At 46.1% G+C, this 19,149-nt stretch overlaps 2 protein-coding genes and 2 long non-coding RNA genes across 5 annotated transcripts; all 4 read left to right on the top strand.

The window, feature by feature from the left end:
• Positions 1–4,729: 4,729 nt before the first annotated feature.
• On the top strand, positions 4,730–8,912 carry LOC123086839 (protein FAR1-RELATED SEQUENCE 5). Of its 2 annotated transcripts, XM_044508656.1 has the most exons (7): positions 4,730–4,984; positions 5,095–5,349; positions 5,876–6,140; positions 6,260–6,950; positions 7,091–7,548; positions 7,654–7,941; positions 8,031–8,912. In XM_044508656.1, the coding sequence occupies exons 4-7, from the start codon at positions 6,383–6,385 to the stop codon at positions 8,691–8,693; spliced, it is 1,977 nt and encodes a 658-aa protein (XP_044364591.1). In that variant the 5' UTR covers positions 4,730–4,984; positions 5,095–5,349; positions 5,876–6,140; positions 6,260–6,382; the 3' UTR covers positions 8,694–8,912. The 2 variants fall into 2 exon arrangements, with proteins under 2 accessions (XP_044364591.1, XP_044364592.1); XM_044508657.1 differs by lacking the exon at positions 5,876–6,140.
• Positions 8,913–8,975: 63 nt separating this feature from the next.
• Positions 8,976–10,080, top strand: LOC123086840 (uncharacterized). The gene is made up of 3 exons (XM_044508658.1): positions 8,976–9,280; positions 9,383–9,469; positions 9,561–10,080. Exons 1-3 carry the CDS (start codon positions 9,062–9,064, stop codon positions 9,807–9,809), a joined length of 555 nt encoding a protein of 184 aa, XP_044364593.1. The 5' UTR covers positions 8,976–9,061; the 3' UTR covers positions 9,810–10,080.
• Positions 10,081–10,737: 657 nt separating this feature from the next.
• On the top strand, positions 10,738–13,730 carry LOC123086838 (uncharacterized). The gene is made up of 8 exons (XR_006441144.1): positions 10,738–10,934; positions 11,088–11,259; positions 11,404–12,294; positions 12,419–12,553; positions 12,640–12,724; positions 12,842–13,099; positions 13,204–13,547; positions 13,660–13,730. It is a non-coding gene; the product is annotated as an uncharacterized lncRNA (long non-coding RNA).
• An 868-nt stretch (positions 13,731–14,598) lies between these two features.
• On the top strand, positions 14,599–17,595 carry LOC123086836 (uncharacterized). The gene is made up of 9 exons (XR_006441143.1): positions 14,599–14,760; positions 14,884–15,110; positions 15,204–15,509; positions 15,590–15,896; positions 16,034–16,225; positions 16,338–16,436; positions 16,532–16,785; positions 16,931–17,006; positions 17,118–17,595. It is a non-coding gene; the product is annotated as an uncharacterized lncRNA (long non-coding RNA).
• The last annotated feature ends 1,554 nt before the right edge of the window (positions 17,596–19,149 follow it).

The following is a 19,149-nucleotide window of genomic DNA, read 5'->3' as shown; positions in this document are numbered from 1 at the left end:
TATAACAATGATGTGCTAAAAATATTTTATACTCATGACGTCAGTCACAAACGATAAATAAAACTCTGATGCGTGCAAGCAAGTTATTTATAAAAATGCAATAACATGGTAGTATTAAAATTTATGAAACAAATAACAAGCAATGCCACAGTCGGGCGTCTGAGCGACACCGCACAAAGGGCTTTAAAAGAAATGCCACAGTCGGGCGTCTGAGCGACACCACATAAAGGGCTTTAAAAGAAATGTCACAGTCGGGCGTCTGAGCGACACCACATAAAGGGCTTTTAAAAGAAATGCCACAGTCGGGCGTCTGAGCGACACCACATAAAGGGCTTTAAAAGAAATGCCTCAGTCGGGTGTCTGAGCGACACCACATAAAGGGCTTTAAAAGAAATGTCACAGTCGGGCGTCTGAGCGACACCACATAAAGGCTTTTAAAAGAAATGCCACAGTCAGGCGTCTGAGCGACACCACATAAAGGGCTTTAAAAGAAATGCCTCAGTCGGGCGTCTAAGCGACACCACATAAAGGGCTTTAAAAGAAATGCCGCAGTCGGGCGTCTGAGCGACACCACATAAAGGGCTTTAAAAGAAATGCCACAGTCGGGCATCTGAGCGACACCACATAAAGGGATTTTAAAAGAAATGCCACAGTCGGGCGTCTGAGCGACACCACATAAAGGGCTTTTAAAAGAAACAATCATAGTGAATATCCTGGAGGTAGAACCATCCCAGAGATACTCGATAATAACAATAATATCACGGGTTAGTCAACAATAATAATAATCATAGTTATCACAAGTCACGAGTAGTAATTCCATTTCTGGTTAACCGTTTCACCTCCGAAGACCGACACTAAGACCGACACCTGACCCATCCCAGACTGTAATCCTTAACCATGGACACGGCTATTCGAATAGGTTTATTCTCTGCAGAGGGTGTACTCTTTACCCACGAATAACGGATTTCTTTAGTCCATCGGGACTAATTCCGTCTACGGTCTTTTTGTTGAAAACACACCTAACTTGCACACACCAGCTTATCTCACATGTGTCTGGAATCACCCACGACACCTGTTAAGCAAACTCTAAGTGGGGAGGCTACAACCTCGCGTAGCATGGGATCAAATTTATATCGCGCGCTCTAAGGGGTGGCCTCCCCTCTCGGTCCCAACCAGAAACACCCATGCCCCCGGGCCAGGTGGCTTGCCTACCAGCTACAACTGGTACCTTCCACCATGGCCTCTCTGTACGGTGTGTGCTAGAAAGAGGTTGACAACTTACTGAACCGTACTCTACTTGCTGTAGAGACGAGTGGTAGTACGAAACAAGTATGGGGGTTACTGGAACAAGACTCGATCTACGGTCGACTCAGGAGGTTTAAGTATTCCCTGCATGATTAGTAAAACGAATATATTTCAACCAACAGAGTCACCGCTCATATCACCTTACCATGCCATACCAGACATAACCGTCCCGACGGAGACCGACGACAAACTCATGCCTACCCAAGGCATAGGTTTTCCCGGGTTCCTGCCGGTATGCATGCAAGGCACATGAGGGTGATTATTATCACAAGTGTGTTCATTTCCAACAGCCTGGAAATCACTAATATGCACTCATGCATATGATCACACCACATGAAATAACGAGTCCTTCGAAATGCAGTGGTGTTATAATGTATCCACGATCACACCAAAAATATTATGCCGGGATTCAGAATGCTTGCCTTCAATGTAGTGGAGGGGTGAGGTGCTCTCCAAAACTTTTGAAAGTTTCTTCTCTCTCCCCAAAATCCTATTTAAAAATATATTTGAATTAACACACATTTCAAAAACAGTACAAAAAAGTTGTTTGAAATTTTTTCAAATAAATCTTAAAATAAACTAGACCAAATTTGAGGAAGGTAGGAAAAAGAATCAACTCATTTGGACTTATATTTAAAAAGCTATAGGCAGTCAAAGATTTGGTCAAATCTGTTTTTAAAATAAAACAGAAAAGAAAACGTTTCAGATAGAAATACGCTTTCGGTGCAGAGGAGGCGTACTTGAGGCTTTACGCCTCCACTTAACCACGTGGACAGACACGGGGTCGCTGACAGTGGGTCCAGAGGGCCCACTGGTCAGGTTTGACCAGTCTTCTCCCTCCTCTTTCTCTGTCCCGAGCGGAGGCGGGACTCCGGCGATCACCGCCGGTGATTGGCGGCTCCGTTCGAGAAACCAAAGTCATCCACGGGTTCAGGGGGTCGAGGCGGTCCCGCCGGTGGGTGCTACGGTCTCGGGAGTGGACGGGGTCGTCGGCGGTGAGCTTCGCGGCGGACGGAGAGCTTCGGGAGCAGAGTGGTTTTGGGGCTACGGTGGTCCTCCATCAAAATCAAGTAGGGGGTATGGTTTACGGGAGGATGAGGGGGCTCTTGGTGGAGAGAACAGAGATTGGGAGGCCCTGGTGGTGCCGAATTGGCGGGGGCAGTGGTGGCGGCTGCAGTTGCCGGAGGTGGGGAAGAAGACCTCCCCCGGGTCGATTGGCTGCCATGGGAGGACTAGGGGAGCATTCTAAGGCTTACTGTGTACTCGGGGAGGCTCGGGGGCCTCCTTTTATAGCTCGTCGAGGTCGGTTCCGCGGCGGCCGGATAAGCTCTCCGGCGAACCGCCTCTCTGTAGCTTGCAGGGCAACGTGGCGTGGCTTTGGCAGCGCCTACATGGGCAGAGGCTGTCGGGCAGCGGCGGCGGCTAGCTCTTGGCTTGCCGGGCGTGGCGAGGGGCGGCTTGGTGCGTAGCGGTGAGAAAGGGAGTGCGTGGCAAGGTTCTGCAGTGTGGGCGAAGACAGGGGCGCGACGCGGCGGCTTGTGTGTGCGGCTGCAATATGCGCGCTCTGGGCGCGCCCAGCGCACGCACACCAGATGCTCGGCGAAATGCCATGGCACTCCAGAGCGCTTGGTTGAGGCTGGGAGTTAGCAGGTCTAGGTTTGGGCTCGCAAGGGGATCAGTGGACAAGCTGGTTTGGTCAGAGGTGCAAGCTCACAGTGCAATGCCACAACTCATGTCAAAACAGATCATGCACTCCAGGTGTTTGACAAAATGCCAAGGGCACTTAGGCAAGTCTTGGAGTGGTCAAAAACTCCATATGGAAGTCTCTTTAGATGCAAGAGAGAGTGGTGAGGTTATTTGGCCAAAAGCAGAAACTTGCTAGTGCAAGTTTTGCAAAACTTCAATTCTGGACAGGAAATAAATAGCATTATTTCATGAACCAAAAATGATCCAAAAGGTGCATGCTCCTGGACTTAAGGGTTTAACAAGGGGGACTACCAGTAGGAGAAATAATCAAGGGTTAAAGAGCAAGTAAAATGGTGGTTGCTGTACAAACCATCAAGTTGGTCCAGACTGAAGATGAGGTTGATTCACTCAAAATTTTCAAAGAACAACCCTGGATTTTTGCACGAAGTGGAATAATATGCTCCTACTGACCTCCCCTAATTTTGGTAGAAGTTTTAAAGAAATATATTAATGGGTTGCAGTGCAAAATGCACTCTAGACCAGAGAAGAAAGATTGAGTGTAGGGCTCAAAATATTACATGAATTAAATATATTGCTGCACAACAGTGATTTAAAAACATCACATGACATCTCCAAATTTTTGTGGAAATTTTAAGTGAATCTATCAAATGGTTGTAGTTCAATTATGGCCATTTAACCTTGAAAAACTATTTTCAAGAAAGTAAAGATCAAGCAATTAAATTAGTTAATTAGTTACACTGATAGAAGGAAAGTTTTTCTTGAGAGGTTAAACAAGTCCAAAAACATATTTAAAAAGGAATTTTCTCTTTGGGAAAAACTCATCAAAACAGGGAAAGAAAATAAAATGGAGCTCAGAAATCCAAAGTTTTAATTCCTGACAAAATTTTAATCCATTAAAACAAGGCCAAAATTTTGGGGTGTCACACATACCCGCTCCCGGTCCTATCAGCAGCAGTCTTACCCTCACACTAAGCCCTTGTGGCATCTGTCGACTCGCAAGTCCCCCGTGAGAATACCACGACATGCCACGAATATTTTTGCATTCTTCTATGCTCATGTAAATACTCTCTACACACATTGGTATTCTGCTATCTCTTTGGAAATGTTTTCTGTACTTTGTATTGTCTACCGTTGCTTCTGGATCATGATTCTCCCATGCACGAACTAATCTTCAGTGGCTAGCTCTTTGCTACAAGTCAGTTTATCCCCGCGACCGTGAGCAGCTTGAGAGGCCGATGTCATTAGTTGTGTAATAGAACAACGACATGGCGGGCACGAGAGGACAGTTCCATATTTTGGCTGTGGCATGTACAGTTCCACCATACCTTTAATCTATGTAAACTCCTAACTCAGCCCACAAATAAGAAAGTGAGCAATCAGAAACTAAATAGGCTAGAATAAGGAGAGGGGCGTTTTGGAGCTCGAGCTCAGCTGCACCCATAATCTGAGTCGTCGATATCTGCCTTGGGATGTGAACAAAACCTGCTGTGCTGTCAGATACGAGCGTCGCATAAATAGGGAATCTCGGAAATACAGTAGGGAACAGTGTGCAATACGTGGGGTCGGGGCGACGCAGACGGACGGACGGCGCGACTGCTCGGTCTGGGCCGTGGATCAGCACGTTGGGTTTCCATCTAGCCCGTGGTCCAGGAAGGTACCTTTTCTAGCCTGGGCCTTGGTTCAGATAATGGGTCCTGGACGGTGGGCGGATTCTGCGCCGTCGTGCCGGTCCAAGGGTAACGACCCGTGCGCACGGGCAACAACAAAAAAAAGATTTGTCCATCCCCTTCCCCAGCTCGTTCTGGAAGAGCCGTGACCGGCGGCGTAACCTAGAGTGCGAGCGACTTGAATGCGCTACTGCTGCCGGGCGGTGCCGGGCGGAGTTCCTGGTCGGCGGTCGGTGCGTTTGCAAGGCAGGATACCGAACTATGGAGGCGGAGGGAATGGAGTTCCTGCTCGACGCGGTGGATAGGTAATTTCCGGGCAGATCTCTGCATTTTTGGTTATCCTTTTAATTTTTCTCGGCCTGCACTGCATACGAATCTGACCTCTATTGCCGGCTAATCGACTTTCCTCGCGCAGATTTCCCGCAAGGGAAGAATTTGCGGACAGCCTTGAGCACCCAGATCTAGTGCCGCTCCTGTATCTGCTGCAGAATGGGGAAGCAACTGAAGATCGTGTTGAGGCCAATGGGGAATCTGGGCTAGCTCGGGTGGACGATGAGGGCGTAGGTGCAGACCGACCACATGGTGAACGTCGTCCCCGTGCTGAATCTCTGACGAGGTCTGCCCAGTCAACTGATAGGGTGAATCCGCAAGCCCCCGGGTGGACAAAAAGGTAAGAGCACGTGATCTCCTCCCTTGGTCTTTGTCATTGAACAGATGAGTTCTCATGAGCATCACATGTATGTGCGAAACGTATAGACTGAGATAGAAAACAACCAAATAGGTTCTGAATGATGTCATGATCACTGTTGGTCGATTGAGCAATACCTCTTGAAAAATAACCTGAATTGAAGGAGCAGCTATTTTTGCAACTGGTTTGTAGAATGTAAAATACACCTGATGGCGTTGCAATATTGTTGGCAATGACAAAAAATAATTCAGATAGCCATGTTAGGAAAATGGAAGTTGACAACAGAGATGTCTTCCTATTATGGTGATAATATGAAATCAGTGAAAACCGCGTCAATTGGCATATCATTGAACCATACTTCTGTTTGTGTATATTCTTTTTTGCCGATGTGCGATATGGAAATGAAATAATAATGAGAATGGAGAACTAGGTAGATGAAGCGTCGCATCTCAGTTGAAAATTTGGATTGAGTGGATACTGTTAACGTTTACTTTTGGTCAAAATTCAGGCTACGCCTAGGAAGCGCGCCGCCCGACCGAGTCCCGTGCCCCTCAAGGATGAGTGCTCTAGAGATTTCTATACGCAAATATGCAGAGCAGCCTGACAAGAGTGTCGTTAGGCCTGAACTGGGGCTCAGTTTCGATTCGCTAGGCGAGGCATATGACTTCTACAACCTATATTCTTGGGAAGTCGGTTTCGGAATAAGATATGGAAAGAGCAGACTCAACGCCGAGCGAACTAAAACCATGTAGGAAATTGTTTGTGGTTGCTCGGTGAGTTCGTAATTTGATTCCAGCAAAGAAAATTTTAGATACTAGTGTGTGTGAGCAAGATTTCGTCTGGGACATGGTGCACTGCTGACTGTTGACATGTCTTCCTTTGTGGTGTGTAGGGGAAACCTGAATCCGAAAATAGTAGGTCCTGCAGATGTGAGTGCCCTGCTTTGATCAGGCTGCTGTGTGCATCGGACAACAGCTGGTACATAACAGAGCATCGAGCGAGTCACAACCATTCGATGTCTTTGACAATGGGAGAGAAGGTGCACTGGCCTTCTCATAAGCACATTTATGTATACACCAAGGATCTGATTAAGCAACTAAGGGAGAACAATGTTAACCTTGGTAAGGTTTACAGCATTATTGGGAGCTTCTTTGGGTCAGTCGAGAAGGTACCTTTCACAAAAAGGACGTTGAGAAACATTTGTGGGAAGATTAGCCATGAGCAAGCTGAGGACGATGTCCGAAAAACACTTCAAGCCTTTGCTGACATCCAGGCGAACGATCCAGGATTTACGTATGTAGTGTTGGAAGAGAAAGATAGCAAAATCAGAAACCTCATGTGGGCTAATGGCAGCAGCCGGATGCAATACAAATTCTTTGGTGATGTAGTTACATTCGACACGACTTACAGGACCAACCTGTACGACATGCCATTTGGGCTATTTGTCGGAGTTAACAACCATTACCAGAGCATCATACTGGCAGGGGTTTTGATGCGCGACGAACAAGAAGAGAGCTTCGAATGGGTGTTCGAAGAATTTGTACGGATGATGGGCGGGCCAGCGCCGAAGACAATACTCACAGGTATTGTGGGCGTGGTGCGAATCTTATTTGTCCTGATCCTTGTAACCTAGGACATTGTGTTGACAGAAAAAAATGACATTCACCAACTCATAATTGTGCAGTTGATATGTCTGATTCAAATCTTCTTATTTTGTTCACAGATCAATGCAGAGCCATGGAGGTTGTAATCAAGAAAACTTATCCTGATACAGTACATCGTTGGTGCAAATGGCATGTCCTAAAAAAGGCGAAGGAAACACTAGGACCACTATACACCAAGAAGAGTGACTTCCAGGCTGAATTTCACAAAGTTGTGAACCACATGCTAACTGAAGAAGAGTTTGAATCAGCCTGGCAAGCTCTCCTCGACAAGTACAATTTGAGGAATCATAACTATATGACCCAAATTTATGAAACCAGAAAGAAATGGGCGAAACCATATTTCCGGGGTGTTTTCTGTGCAAAAATGACAAGCACCCAAAGAAGCGAGAGCGCAATCCACATGCTGAAATCATACATGCCACCAGCCAGCCCAATGCATGTTTTCGTCCGACAATACATGAAACTGCAGTTTGATCGAGAACGGGACGAAAGCTATGAGGAGAAGAGGACTATGATTGTAAGTAGCTTCATGCCGTACACAATATGCTGATCTTGGGTCGTTGTGTCGTCTGGGGACTTAGTGGATGAGATTCTTATGTATACTGCTGTGTTTTCATTGCAGGGCGGTGCTGTCAGACGTACTAACCTTGCTATAGAGCGTCATGCCAGCAAGGTTTATACAAGGAGCATGTTTGAGGAATTTGGACGACTACTTATCGAAGCAACATCATACAATGTTACTAAGGTGGAAAAGAAGAGGAAGTACATCACCACTCACAACAATGCGGCGAAAAGAGAGAAGTGGAGCAGAGTTGAATATGAGGTTACCATTAATGAGGACGAATCAAAATTCACTTGCGAGTGCGGCCAGTTTGAGCACACAGGGATGCTGTGCAGCCATGCATTGCGGGTAAAAGAGCCAGAAAACACGTAGCGTTTAATATAAAAAATCCAGTAACTGAAAAAACCCTGACTAGCTAGTGGTTTTTTCTCGTGCAGGTTATGGAAATTCTGCATGTAGAAGAAATCCCTAAATGCCACGTCGTAAAACGGTGGACAAAGGATGCAAGAGACATAATACCAGGTCACCTAGTCCAGTACCAGAGAGACAATTCACAGAACATGTCATTCACTTGTAGGCATGCGACACTATACTTCAAAGCCATGGAAGTCGTGCGGATGGGTGACGCAAGTGCAGCGTGCTACGAGCATGTCAACGCTGCACTTGATTCGGTGATTCAGAGTGCAGCGCCTTTGCCAGAGAAACGTGATGGACTGGCTTTTGAGGATCGCGTGATTCCAATGACTGATGTCAGGATATCTGCCAATGGCGAGCAAGAAAATGCTGAACGAGAGGCCGACCATTGCGCAAGTGCCGGAAATTCATTCAGCACGAATGCCATGCAGTGCCTCACAGCTCCAGAGAAGCGTCGAGGTCCTGGCAGGCCTACGAACAACAGGGAGAAGGCGCCGTATGAAGGACTGAGTAAGAGAACAAGGTTCTGCAGCATATGTCGGTGCGAAGGGCACAAGAAAACGACATGCCCAGAGAGAGGGGATATGCCGAAAAAGCCACGGAAGCCTGGTAAATGCAAAAACTGCGGAATAGAAGGGCACCGACGAACGACGTGCACGAGACCACTAGGGTTTGCAAAGAATTGATATAGGTTTCTACGCTTATGTGTTTTTCGAGATGGCTTGTAAACTATGGTAGAGTGGGACGCACACGATTAGTGTTGAACCCTTGTATACCGCTCTGCTGAGGTTTTCTGTGCTTATCGTCCGGGAAACTTGTTTACTAATGTGCTAAAGTTAGAAAACTGAAATTGCTACTGGCTGTAACATTAATAATAAGTTGCTTAGTTGGTCGTCTGTGTCATACGGATACATTTTTGCTTACAGTGGATGGCGACATAAATGGTGGCCTGGATAGGCTTACGACTTGTTTGCCTCTCGACGGCAAAGTCGCAACGTTAGCCTGTGGTATCTATGGCCGTAGCAACCAATTCAAAATTCAAAAAAGGTACCGTATGCAGGGAAAGGGCGCCCTTGGAGCTGGCAGATGGCACGGTATAAATAGGAGGCCAAGGCTGAGGTGGTACACTTCAGACACACCACTTCCCACAGTGCAGTTCGAAAAATTTCAAATCGCCCGCCTGCATCCGATGGGAGGCTCAGTCGCTGAATCGAGGAGTAGTGGCACAACCAGAGGCGAGGGGCATAATGCGTTCCTCCACCTGATTACTCCTGTGAGTTCCTCAGATCTTTTTCTGAAAAATTGTTTTGTAATCTATGCATATGCTTCAGCCGCACATCAATTTCTGAAGGGAGCAAGAAACTACATGTTGCAGCCTTCATCTCCATCGCCGGCGGAGTCCGTATCTACCGCCTGGAGCACGAAACACCAGCCAGATGATTTGGAGCTCGGGAATGGAGAGGTCAGGATTTCAAACTGTACAAAACTGTCGCGTAAACAACTGAACCTTACATCAATCCATTCTTATACAGTTATGTCTCGGTTCTCTTTAGGGGGAGGTCGTCCAAGACGATGCGTTTTACGAGCAGCCTCTCGTTCATGGTTTGGATGCCATGGTGGGGCAAGAACCCTTGAAAGAAGGGTTTGGCGATTACGATCCAACTGCTGCTCCTGACTCTCCTCGAAGCACTGGTAGCTCTGCCGTCGACGACGAATCTAGAGTCGTTTGTGGAGGCCATGTTGTAGACACTGAAGATGAAGAAGACATCATCAGCATGCCGCCGAAACGCCATCGTATTTGAGAGTAGAAAACGTAGCTTGAGGACAAGTGCTACTTGATTAGTCTGGTAAAGAGATGACGGTGATTTAGTTCGTAGCAGGCGTTCCACTAGGTTCATCATTGAATGTAGAATGTAGTTTCCCGTTTCGTGTTCACTCATTATCCGTCAGTAATGTTGAACTCCACGGGTCATGTGCTGGGAGTACGGGGGATAGGGCATGGTATGGGGCCGATCTATATTTTTTGCCTGACTTATTTCTCCTTGTCGTGAAGCTGCGTGTGTTCTTGCCGGTCAATAAATATAATTGGAAAAGGGACCGAAACGGGCAGCGGGTAGAGAACCCATGATATAAAATTAGTTGGTCCGATTTGCCTCGTGGTGTGAGTGGGAGAGATATCTCGTGAAATGCAAAAAAACATAATAAATGCGTGGGTGGGTGGATGTTGGCAGCAAGAGGGAGGACCGCTGCTCCCGTTTATTCCTTCCCCTTGGCATTGACCGGACTGAAACAGTGAATGAACTGTTCCGACCGGGGAGCATTTCAGCTAGTACCGGTCTGGTTCGGGAAAAAAGGACATGTGTACATCTCCTGTGTCCGTCCACTATGGGCAGCTTGCGCAGGTGGGCAATTTTAGAAACCGGGTTCAGATGGACCACGTAGTAAACAACCTGAATAAATTTTAAAAAAGTGAGCATATACACTCCGTGACAGGTGATATTTTGCAACGGGGTCATGATCCCAGGAGGCAAGCTACGTCCACGGTGTGGTATGCTAAATTCATCCCATGGCGAACCGTGCACCACTCCAAAACGCGGCAACCACGACCATCGATTGCAGAAAAATTCGTAGTATACATGGCAAAAAAATGCTGCTTTAGACATTTTTGGGCGGCGTGGGCAGCTAGTAGTAAAGATGATTTGACCTCTCACTGTGGCAAGGGGGGGTGAGAGACAGCTCGTTGCCTCATTTACAAAAAGGCTACCCGGGCCAGCGGCTAAAGTACTACTTTCTCCATCCCAGCTGCTTCACTTCCTCCTCCTGCACTGCTCCATCCCCCATAACCACTGTTGAGGAAGAACTAGATCTGGCGTCCGAGTGTTGAGACGACGACGAGATCATCTGCGCCCCTGCAGATAGTGCTCAAGGTGAGGTTCCCCGGTTCGGCAGCAGAATAAGTGGCAACATTGCTTTCTGAGCTGCACTTTTCTCTTTTCTTTGGGCTGCACTTTTGAGGTTGATTTTCCATTGGTTGGTGGTGCTGCCCTTTTCTAACTCCTAATCCATGATTCCTTGGGTAGGGCATTGAGCATGGAACCGCCGGATCGTCCATGCAAGAGGAATCTCCCATGTGGGGAAGGTGATGGCGATGGAAAGAAGAAAAAGCCAAGATCCGTCGGACCTAGCGAAGGATCCATCGATGGAGCGCGTGCTGGAGGCGAGGGCACTTCTGCAGCCACCCCCAATGCCTCAGTAAGCTGATATGCAGCAGTTCATCTTATCCGCAAAACTCATCTTCGCCGCGACCGTCGGGATTCGATTCGAATCTTTCTGCCGTGTTCTAGATTTGCAATGTTTTAGTGCGACGGATTAAGCCTGACTGGTGTGGTCGTTCAGAAACAAATCTTGCAGGGAGGAGCTGTTGCCGTTTGAGAGTCGCCCAACGATGCTACAAGGAAAAGGAGGGGAGAGCTGGTCAATGACAACAACCAAAGGTCATCGAGACGGCGTGTATCTCGGCGTACACTTGTGTTGGTTCATGGGTATCCACACCATGCCGGTCAAGTAATACCATTTGTGCCGCCGGGCCTGCTAGCCGAATCGACAGTACTTCATGGTAGAGTTGTAAGGTGTACTTGGAGCTGTCAGCATGTCCTCCGACTAGGGTTGACTCGCTACCCAATAGTGCATAGAACCGGCATGGCCAGCTTGTTGACTGCTGCATGGACGGGGGAGGCCGATAGAAGGTTCTATGCATGGCTGCTTAGTAGATTTAGGTGGCAAGACATGAGATTCACTTTCCCTGATGGCCAGCATAGATATTTCACTCCAAGATCCATTGTTAGAACATTGGGTCTGAGTAACAGTGGCCGCCAAGTCAGTATGATAAAGTTGCCTCCAAAACGTAGGCAAAATTTGGCACTCCATATTAGAACAATCCTAGGAATAGAGACTAAGAAGCATGCCAGGGATGGGGGTTTGACAATTCGAGCCGTAAGCAACGCTATCAACAGAATGATCGCTTTAGGAGATCTCTGTTATAGAGAAAGAGCTTTTGAGATGGCTTTCTCACTGTTAGCGGCTGGTACATGTGTTGGTCCTAAGCAGTCGTACACGTCGATACCTTAGGAGATGTTTGCTTGTGTGCTCTGCGCTGAGGGGACTGGTGAGTATGATCTAGCAGAATGGACATTTGAGATCATCAGAGCAGCTGCGAAGAAACTACAAAAAGATTTGGCGGCCGGTGTGAGAACTCTGATTGTTGGCGGCAGCCATTTGGCACTCATTGTAAGTGCTCTCGAGATAGTAATTTACAACATGTATGCATTGAATCATCATGTGAAAAAGAAAAGAAAACTGAATCTCTAACACGTTCGGCCACTTCCTTGTTTTCTTGATTGAACACTTGCAGCCATGGTTCTTCGACTAGATGAACTTCGGTGCAGATAACGTGGAGCCGCACACCGTCCCCCGCATAAGCGTTTACACCGGGGAGATATACATGAGGCTGATATATCTCACAAGGGAATACCCCTCTGTTTTTAATGTAAGACATGTTAATAAATGAATGTGCTTTCTGTCCATGCAAAATGTGAACTAACACATAAAAATTTCGTTGCTTGACGTGTGCAGACCAAGTCTTATGATGAGTTCAACCCGCTAGATGATGTGTGGCACGGGGTGGTGGGCGAGCCTAGTGGGATCCTGCGACATCCAGGTAAATAGAAACGAGCGTTAGTGATTTCCATTGAAAAATAAGAAAGTGCTTGTGAAGATATCAGAATAGTTTATCCTATCTTACTGAAACAATGCTCTGTTTTCGGGTTGGAAACAGATCAACTGGAAGCGCCACGGGTAGTTTAGGATATCATTGCAGCAAACCAACAGGCTGCCATGGACTGTTCCATAGATGTAGGCGATGAGGATCCCAGGGTTGAATGCGAGGACGATGAGAAGCATAGGGAACGCACAACTGCTAAAGGTAAATGGGCCGCAGAAGAGAGTTCAGAAAGCTCAAGCAGCGACAGTGATGAGGAACCAATTGACCCTAGTGTGCGACTAGGCAGAAGGTTGGAACGAGCTGACATAAGAGGTTCACATCGTAGCACTTACCATTCGAACCGATATCACACACTGCTAATAATAAAAGAACGAGGGCACGGTGACTAACTAATGTTTTTTTAAATGTCGCTGCAGGAGAAAACATTGATCCACCAAATCCCAATGCCAGCTTAAGAATCAGCAATGATGTCTGGAATGCCCGTGTTACACGCAATTATTGACAAACAAAATTGCATTAACCATTATCAAAACCGAGAAGAAATTGTGATATGGAGCTTCAACATGATGCTGTTGCCATGCAGGGCCGCGCAGAATGAACCGGATGCGGGCATGTCTGCAGCCTAGAATTGGTGATCAAGACGCTGGGGGGAGTGCAGCAAGGGGAACTGCTAGAGATCCATCTATGCTACGTAGCAGGGGAGAGAGCCTGAGAGCAGAGCTGACAAAACTTGAGGCCCAGGGAAAAGCAGACCTAGAATGTGAGTATAATGACATTCTTGAACAAAGTAAATTTCATTTGTGGTAGCGTCACGGGTTGCACTACAAATAAGGAATTGGTACGATTCTGAAAATTATTCATGTGTGTAATAGATGCGCAAATCCATGGAACTTTCCCAGATAGGGAAGGAACTTGTAAAGATGATGCAGTGATTGTTGACGAGGAGAGACATGAGTGTCTAAGAACGTTATCTGCAGCTGCACTTGCTGTTGTGGAGCAAGCTATGGATAATCCAGAAGTTTTTGAAGGTTTGTCATGCAACACAAAAAAAGGCTATCTTGTTTTGGGAGTGATAAGTAACATAGTAGGGGAAATTTGATGGCAGGCATATTTGATCAAGCTAGAAGACTTCTTTCAAATGTTGGAGCTGACGGAGACACCGAAGGTAAAAATAAAGAAGACCAATCACCAGCGTTGGTGTTTGCATATTTAGCATTCTTACTCTGTAGTAACAGTGTTTGTTTTGTTTAATATTTCCAATTGTGACTATGCAGATGCTGGAGCGGACAATCATGCATATGGCAACAGCCGATCCAATGGTAACAATCACGAACAGATACACTGGGCAGAACTAGAGAGGGAAGGCCAAGATGACCAACAGGAAAAAGGAGGTGAAGCTGCAGGGGATATCCAAACTGACGGCGAAGTTAGGGACAATAACTGGAGGGAGCTACTGAATGCAAGCCAACAGGCGGCTGCAAACATGTCTCCACTCGCCACCAACGGTGAGCGTATGGTCGGCAGGGAACAGGACTGCTTGCGTCATAACGAGGGTACAAATTGCTGCCTTACTAAAATGCTGCAGCCATTCCCAAGAAAAACAAAAAAGTCAGTCTGATCTAATGTCAAACTATATTTCCGGTGTTTCAGATCTAGATGATGAGTTCTTTGGGGGTGCATCATGGTGGGTACTGACTATTCTGCTGAAGACGATGAGTTGACAGGTATGGTCGTACTAAGACAATCCTCCAAGGTTATTATGAAATAATATTTGTTAACAATGATCCTGAAAAAAAATCTGTGTTTTGCAGAATTGGATGATGAATTTCTGGTAGTAGCATCGCAAGTCCCAGTCAACTACATGGGCGAAGCTGAAGCATTGAATGGAGAAACAACTATGCCGGGATTGAATAACTTAAATGATTTGCTAGCCGCCCTGAACACATGCGTCCGGTGGATCGCATGGATAGGAGGTTTACTTCTGAATTTTAGCAAAATATCCGTACATGACTACATGTTGAATTAAAAAAGCAAATAATACATCGAAACAACTCAGCAGATGTTTAAAACTAACCTTGTTACTCCGTGTCAATCAGTAATACTGGTGGTTGGTAGCGCAAGGGCAGGAGATGCTGACGATGAAGACCCCCCCCCCCCATCAGCGGCCCTATATTGCCGGGTTGGCACGGTGTTCCAGATGCACCGGGAGGGCCAGCAGCAATGGGAGAGCAGCGTTCCAGGCAGCGCCAAAGAGCCCGTCCACATGGATTAGATGTTCCTCCAACATGTCGGCCTGGTCCTTCCTTCAAACATGACAACGGAGGTAACAACAACACGCCAAAGATAGCTTGATTCAAACACTTTTGCTTTTGTTTCTCATGAGTTGAACCGAACATCATATGGATGTGTCCTGTAGATTCGGATGATGGTGAACCTCGTAGACATGGACTACAAGCTGTGAATGATGGGTCAGCCGCACGCTTACATCAAGCAGTTATCACGTATCTTCATGCCTGTGATGCTGCCAAAAATGGTAAAACAAACACAGTACCTGCAGACGTGATCGATACAGTAGAAATGTGTGCAGCAGTGGAGCAAGTCGGTTAAGCTGCAGATGTGGTGGTTGAGCAAAATGGAACGAGAAAAAAGACGGCTCGTCCATCTGTGCTAGATGTGCAAACATACTGCAATCCTGGTCCTTATTTCCGGCGTGACGAAGCAGGTACTTCAACATGATTGTATGTACAACTGTATATCTTGGTAAACCTTTTCTACCCATTGAGCAAAATATGTGTTCTACAGATGGCGCCGACGGTGAAGCTCGTGCACATGGTTTTGCTTTAAACGGGACTGGCTCACTAACTAACTCCCAACAAGTTGTCCTCGCTTACCTGAAAAAATGTGGGATTAAGCACACTGTGACACACGGCAGCAAGAGACAAAATGAAGCAGCAGGGACTGGTGTGGTAGGTGAGAAAACATCTTCAAGGAGGGATTGGGGGGATAAGTACCCGCCGTCAATTGGGTTGAACCATTCCCATCCCTCTCCTGAAGCAATTTCAAGGTTCAATGCTAACATGACTGCCTGTGAGGGTGGAATTTTAAAGAAGTAAGCGAAAAACGGATGCAATTCATCGTTTATTCCTTTTGTTTACAAAAAAACATGGATGAGAAAGAAAGTTAAGAAGAAAAATAACAGTTTAGAATTTCCCAAAAAAACTATACTAACTACCGGGGCTTTTGCAGGAAATGGGTTAAGCACTTCCATCCAATTTTGGCGGTTGCATCAGGACAAGACATCAGAGATGAGTTGATGCCAGGGGGGAGGTGACCATGAATGTTTGGAGGTGTATTCAACACATGCTACGTGAAAAGGATAATGGAATATACGTCAAGTGGCTCGACAGGTTCAGGGGGCTGTTCGACCCACGCTTCGTTGTAAGTCACAACATATTCGAAAATATGGACAAAAAATTAATGTTAGCAGCACTGATTGTTTTGCTTGTTGATGGGGAATAACGCATGTTGTGTGTGGCATTTATATTTTCAGGAAGAGGTTTGCAGGGATGACGGTGACACAGACTAGGATTACATAGAAACTATGATGAATTCAGAAGTAATTGGATATAGGATTGATTGGCTGAAGAAGGTAAATTTATTCTGAGAGTTATTGCAAGTAAAAAAAATGTGTCGCTTCCTGTGACTAACCTGGAGTTTTTATTCTCATGATGTGAACAATGACAGTTCTGGTTCCCAGTTGAATTTATGGACTGCTGGGCAATGTACCTTCTGGACAAGGATGAAAAGACAGTGATGGTGCTTGACCCAACTGAGACCGATGTCATGGATGAGATGAAAATTAAACACGAGAGCCATGCAAAGAAGTTCCAGCGAAGGTTCTGCTCTCTATTCAACAACTATTTCGGCAACGGGTTGGTTGAAACAGAGGGTTGGAAATTCCTCTACCCATTGGTGGCGCAGCATGAACCGTGCAGCAGGTGCGTGTCACATAAAACCCATAACATTCCGTTCCCGAGAACACACAAAATCGTGCCTTAAATTCAGTAGCACCACATATGGGTCAAATGTAGTGAGCAAAGATAAAAAATTATGATGTTAATAAGTACAGTTTGTTTCTGACAGGGAAGACAGCGGAGTGTACATCACACACTACTACACTGACTTCACCGGGTTGTACCTCCGTTCAACACAAAGCTAGGTTGGTAAACCTGACAAATATAGGACCATATTTTAAGATAGCATGAATTTTGTTGTGAGAAGTCTACAAAAGAGATTGTAACACCTAGTTGGTTCCGGTGTCGCCATGCAGGACCAGATTGATGGTTTGCGTGCAAAGCTAGCCTATGAAATTGTGACCATGAAGGGGAACAAGGGAGACGTTCCAGAGTTCGCATACGACATGATCATAGATTGATGGCCTGAAGATGAGCATGCAAGCAGGTCCCTGGGGAGACCGACTCTAGGCTCCGCTTATCTTTTGTTTATCCTCGTGGTACTAATAGTTGCGCAACTGAAGGACTAAGGTTTCATTTTGGATCGCTCGAAAATCCACTAAGGCGAAACATACTAGTTTTTATCAGCGATGTAACCCCTAAGTATGACCTTAAGACCAATAAGCTAGTGTCTGACAGCAGGGCGGACGACTGTTGTCATGGGCAAGTGAAAACTTATCACTATCGCTTTATGGCCGCTGTCAGTCGTTTTGCTTGTGGCGCGATTAGTAAATTTGATAGGTCTTCACTAGTATTTGATTTTGAAAATCGAAGCACGTGGATCAGTTTTACAAAGCGATTTACCTGATGTTGTTTGTTGATGGGGAAAGTTCCTTCAGCATAGTGAATGGCGGTAGTAGCATGATTTCCATACTCATGTTCCCTTGCAGTACAACTACCATTGCAGTCTAATAGAAATTGTTAGTAAAAATTAAATACTCAGAACGTTTAGAAGGCAGAAAAACATAAGTTTAAAAAAAAACTACAAATGAAAGAAGATTCTTTGGGTAGTTGAGTTTGCTAGATTTATGAACCCATGCATCCTGGTAAAAATATACATCGTTTGAAATACATGTATGTGCTCGAACTTTGAACTTTTCAGGCGACAAAGTCACACAGTTATCAGCTAGAAATGCATCCTCAATTTGGGGAATGCTACGATCGGTTGCTACATAATTGATTGTTGTCATATTAGAATATTTGGTGAGGGGTATAAAAAAATCATGGTTTAGCGGTCAAAACTTTAAATTTTACAGTTGTGGATATGTGGGATGGGGTGAGGGGGCGTGATACAGGGAGCTAAAAATAGATTGAGCAGAACTTCCGTTTTCTTTGGGTGAAGCTATTTCCCAAACCCGTCTAACATGTATCAAAGCTGGTTTCAAGAGTAGATGTCATATGGACCTTGTTGCACATAAATTGATTGGCTTCACGAACTTACAAACGCCGATTTGAGAAAATTGGATCCTTAAGTTGGTAGACGAATGGGATTTGGTTCGGCAACTATGTTGGATAATTTTGTAAAAAAATGTTGTCCATATAAGAAAAGAACATTCCAAACAACCTAGTGAGTATGAGTTTCAGTAGATAAAGGGGATCGATTTCCGATTGAAAAGCGATTTTCCGTTTCGGTAGGACTTACAAACAAGTGGTTCATACTACATTCCTAAAACAGATTTCTTGATGAAAACCTGCCGAATACCATGGTTCACACGTCTACTGTGGCGTTTACAATACTCGATAGATCATAAAACAGAGTAAAAAAGCAAGTCGAACATCTAAGCGATAAACGATGCGTTCTGATACACCGAAATCAGCAGGAGATACATATTAATTCGGACGAAGCAGTTCCCCCAACCCGCTGCCCCTCTAACCGGACTGGTTTGACCCAAGCCAGGAGTCGGTAGGTGCTAGTACCGTCCACAGAGCCTCATGCGCCAACTTGGAAGAATTGCCCTGAAGTTTGACACACTCATGCAGTGCCTACCTTTTGGTTTTGCCCACATTGTACTATTGTCAGGACCCCGACTCGATGTCACATCGATCTAGCCGGTAACACCTCATATCACTTTGCGGCCTCACGCACGGTATCCCCACGGGTGTCGCCTTACCTTTGCTCGGAACCGTTTGCGCCTTTTGGCTCACGTATATGATAGTGTCGCTAGCATCCATATGATAAGGAGCCCGGGCTGACATGACTAGTCGTAAACCCAAAGTGGCACAGACTTACAGGGACAGGCATCCATGACCCAGCTTCGAACGTGTCGGTCATCAGCAAGTGGGTCCGGGCTGTAGCACTGGGCTAGCAGGACTCCGGTAAACCGGGCTGTAGCGGGCTAACAGGACTCC

Source organism: Triticum aestivum, chromosome 4A (genome assembly GCF_018294505.1).
Source record: "Triticum aestivum cultivar Chinese Spring chromosome 4A, IWGSC CS RefSeq v2.1, whole genome shotgun sequence".
Lineage (NCBI taxonomy): Eukaryota > Viridiplantae > Streptophyta > Magnoliopsida > Poales > Poaceae > Triticum > Triticum aestivum.
This window is presented reverse-complemented; position numbering and strand designations above follow the sequence as displayed.

Bases quoted from the DNA above. Each gene is read 5' to 3' on its own strand.
- LOC123086839 (XM_044508657.1), top strand. From the start codon at position 6,383: ATGTCTTTGACAATGGGAGAGAAGGTGCACTGGCCTTCTCATAAGCAC. The intron at 6,951-7,090 runs GTATTGTGGGCG...TTTTGTTCACAG, and splicing joins GCCGAAGACAATACTCACAG to ATCAATGCAGAGCCATGGAG. The intron at 7,942-8,030 runs GTAAAAGAGCCA...TTTCTCGTGCAG, and splicing joins TGTGCAGCCATGCATTGCGG to GTTATGGAAATTCTGCATGT.
- LOC123086840 (XM_044508658.1), top strand. From the start codon at position 9,062: ATGCAGGGAAAGGGCGCCCTTGGAGCTGGCAGATGGCACGGTATAAAT. The intron at 9,281-9,382 runs GTGAGTTCCTCA...TACATGTTGCAG, and splicing joins TCCTCCACCTGATTACTCCT to CCTTCATCTCCATCGCCGGC. The intron at 9,470-9,560 runs GTCAGGATTTCA...GGTTCTCTTTAG, and splicing joins TGGAGCTCGGGAATGGAGAG to GGGGAGGTCGTCCAAGACGA.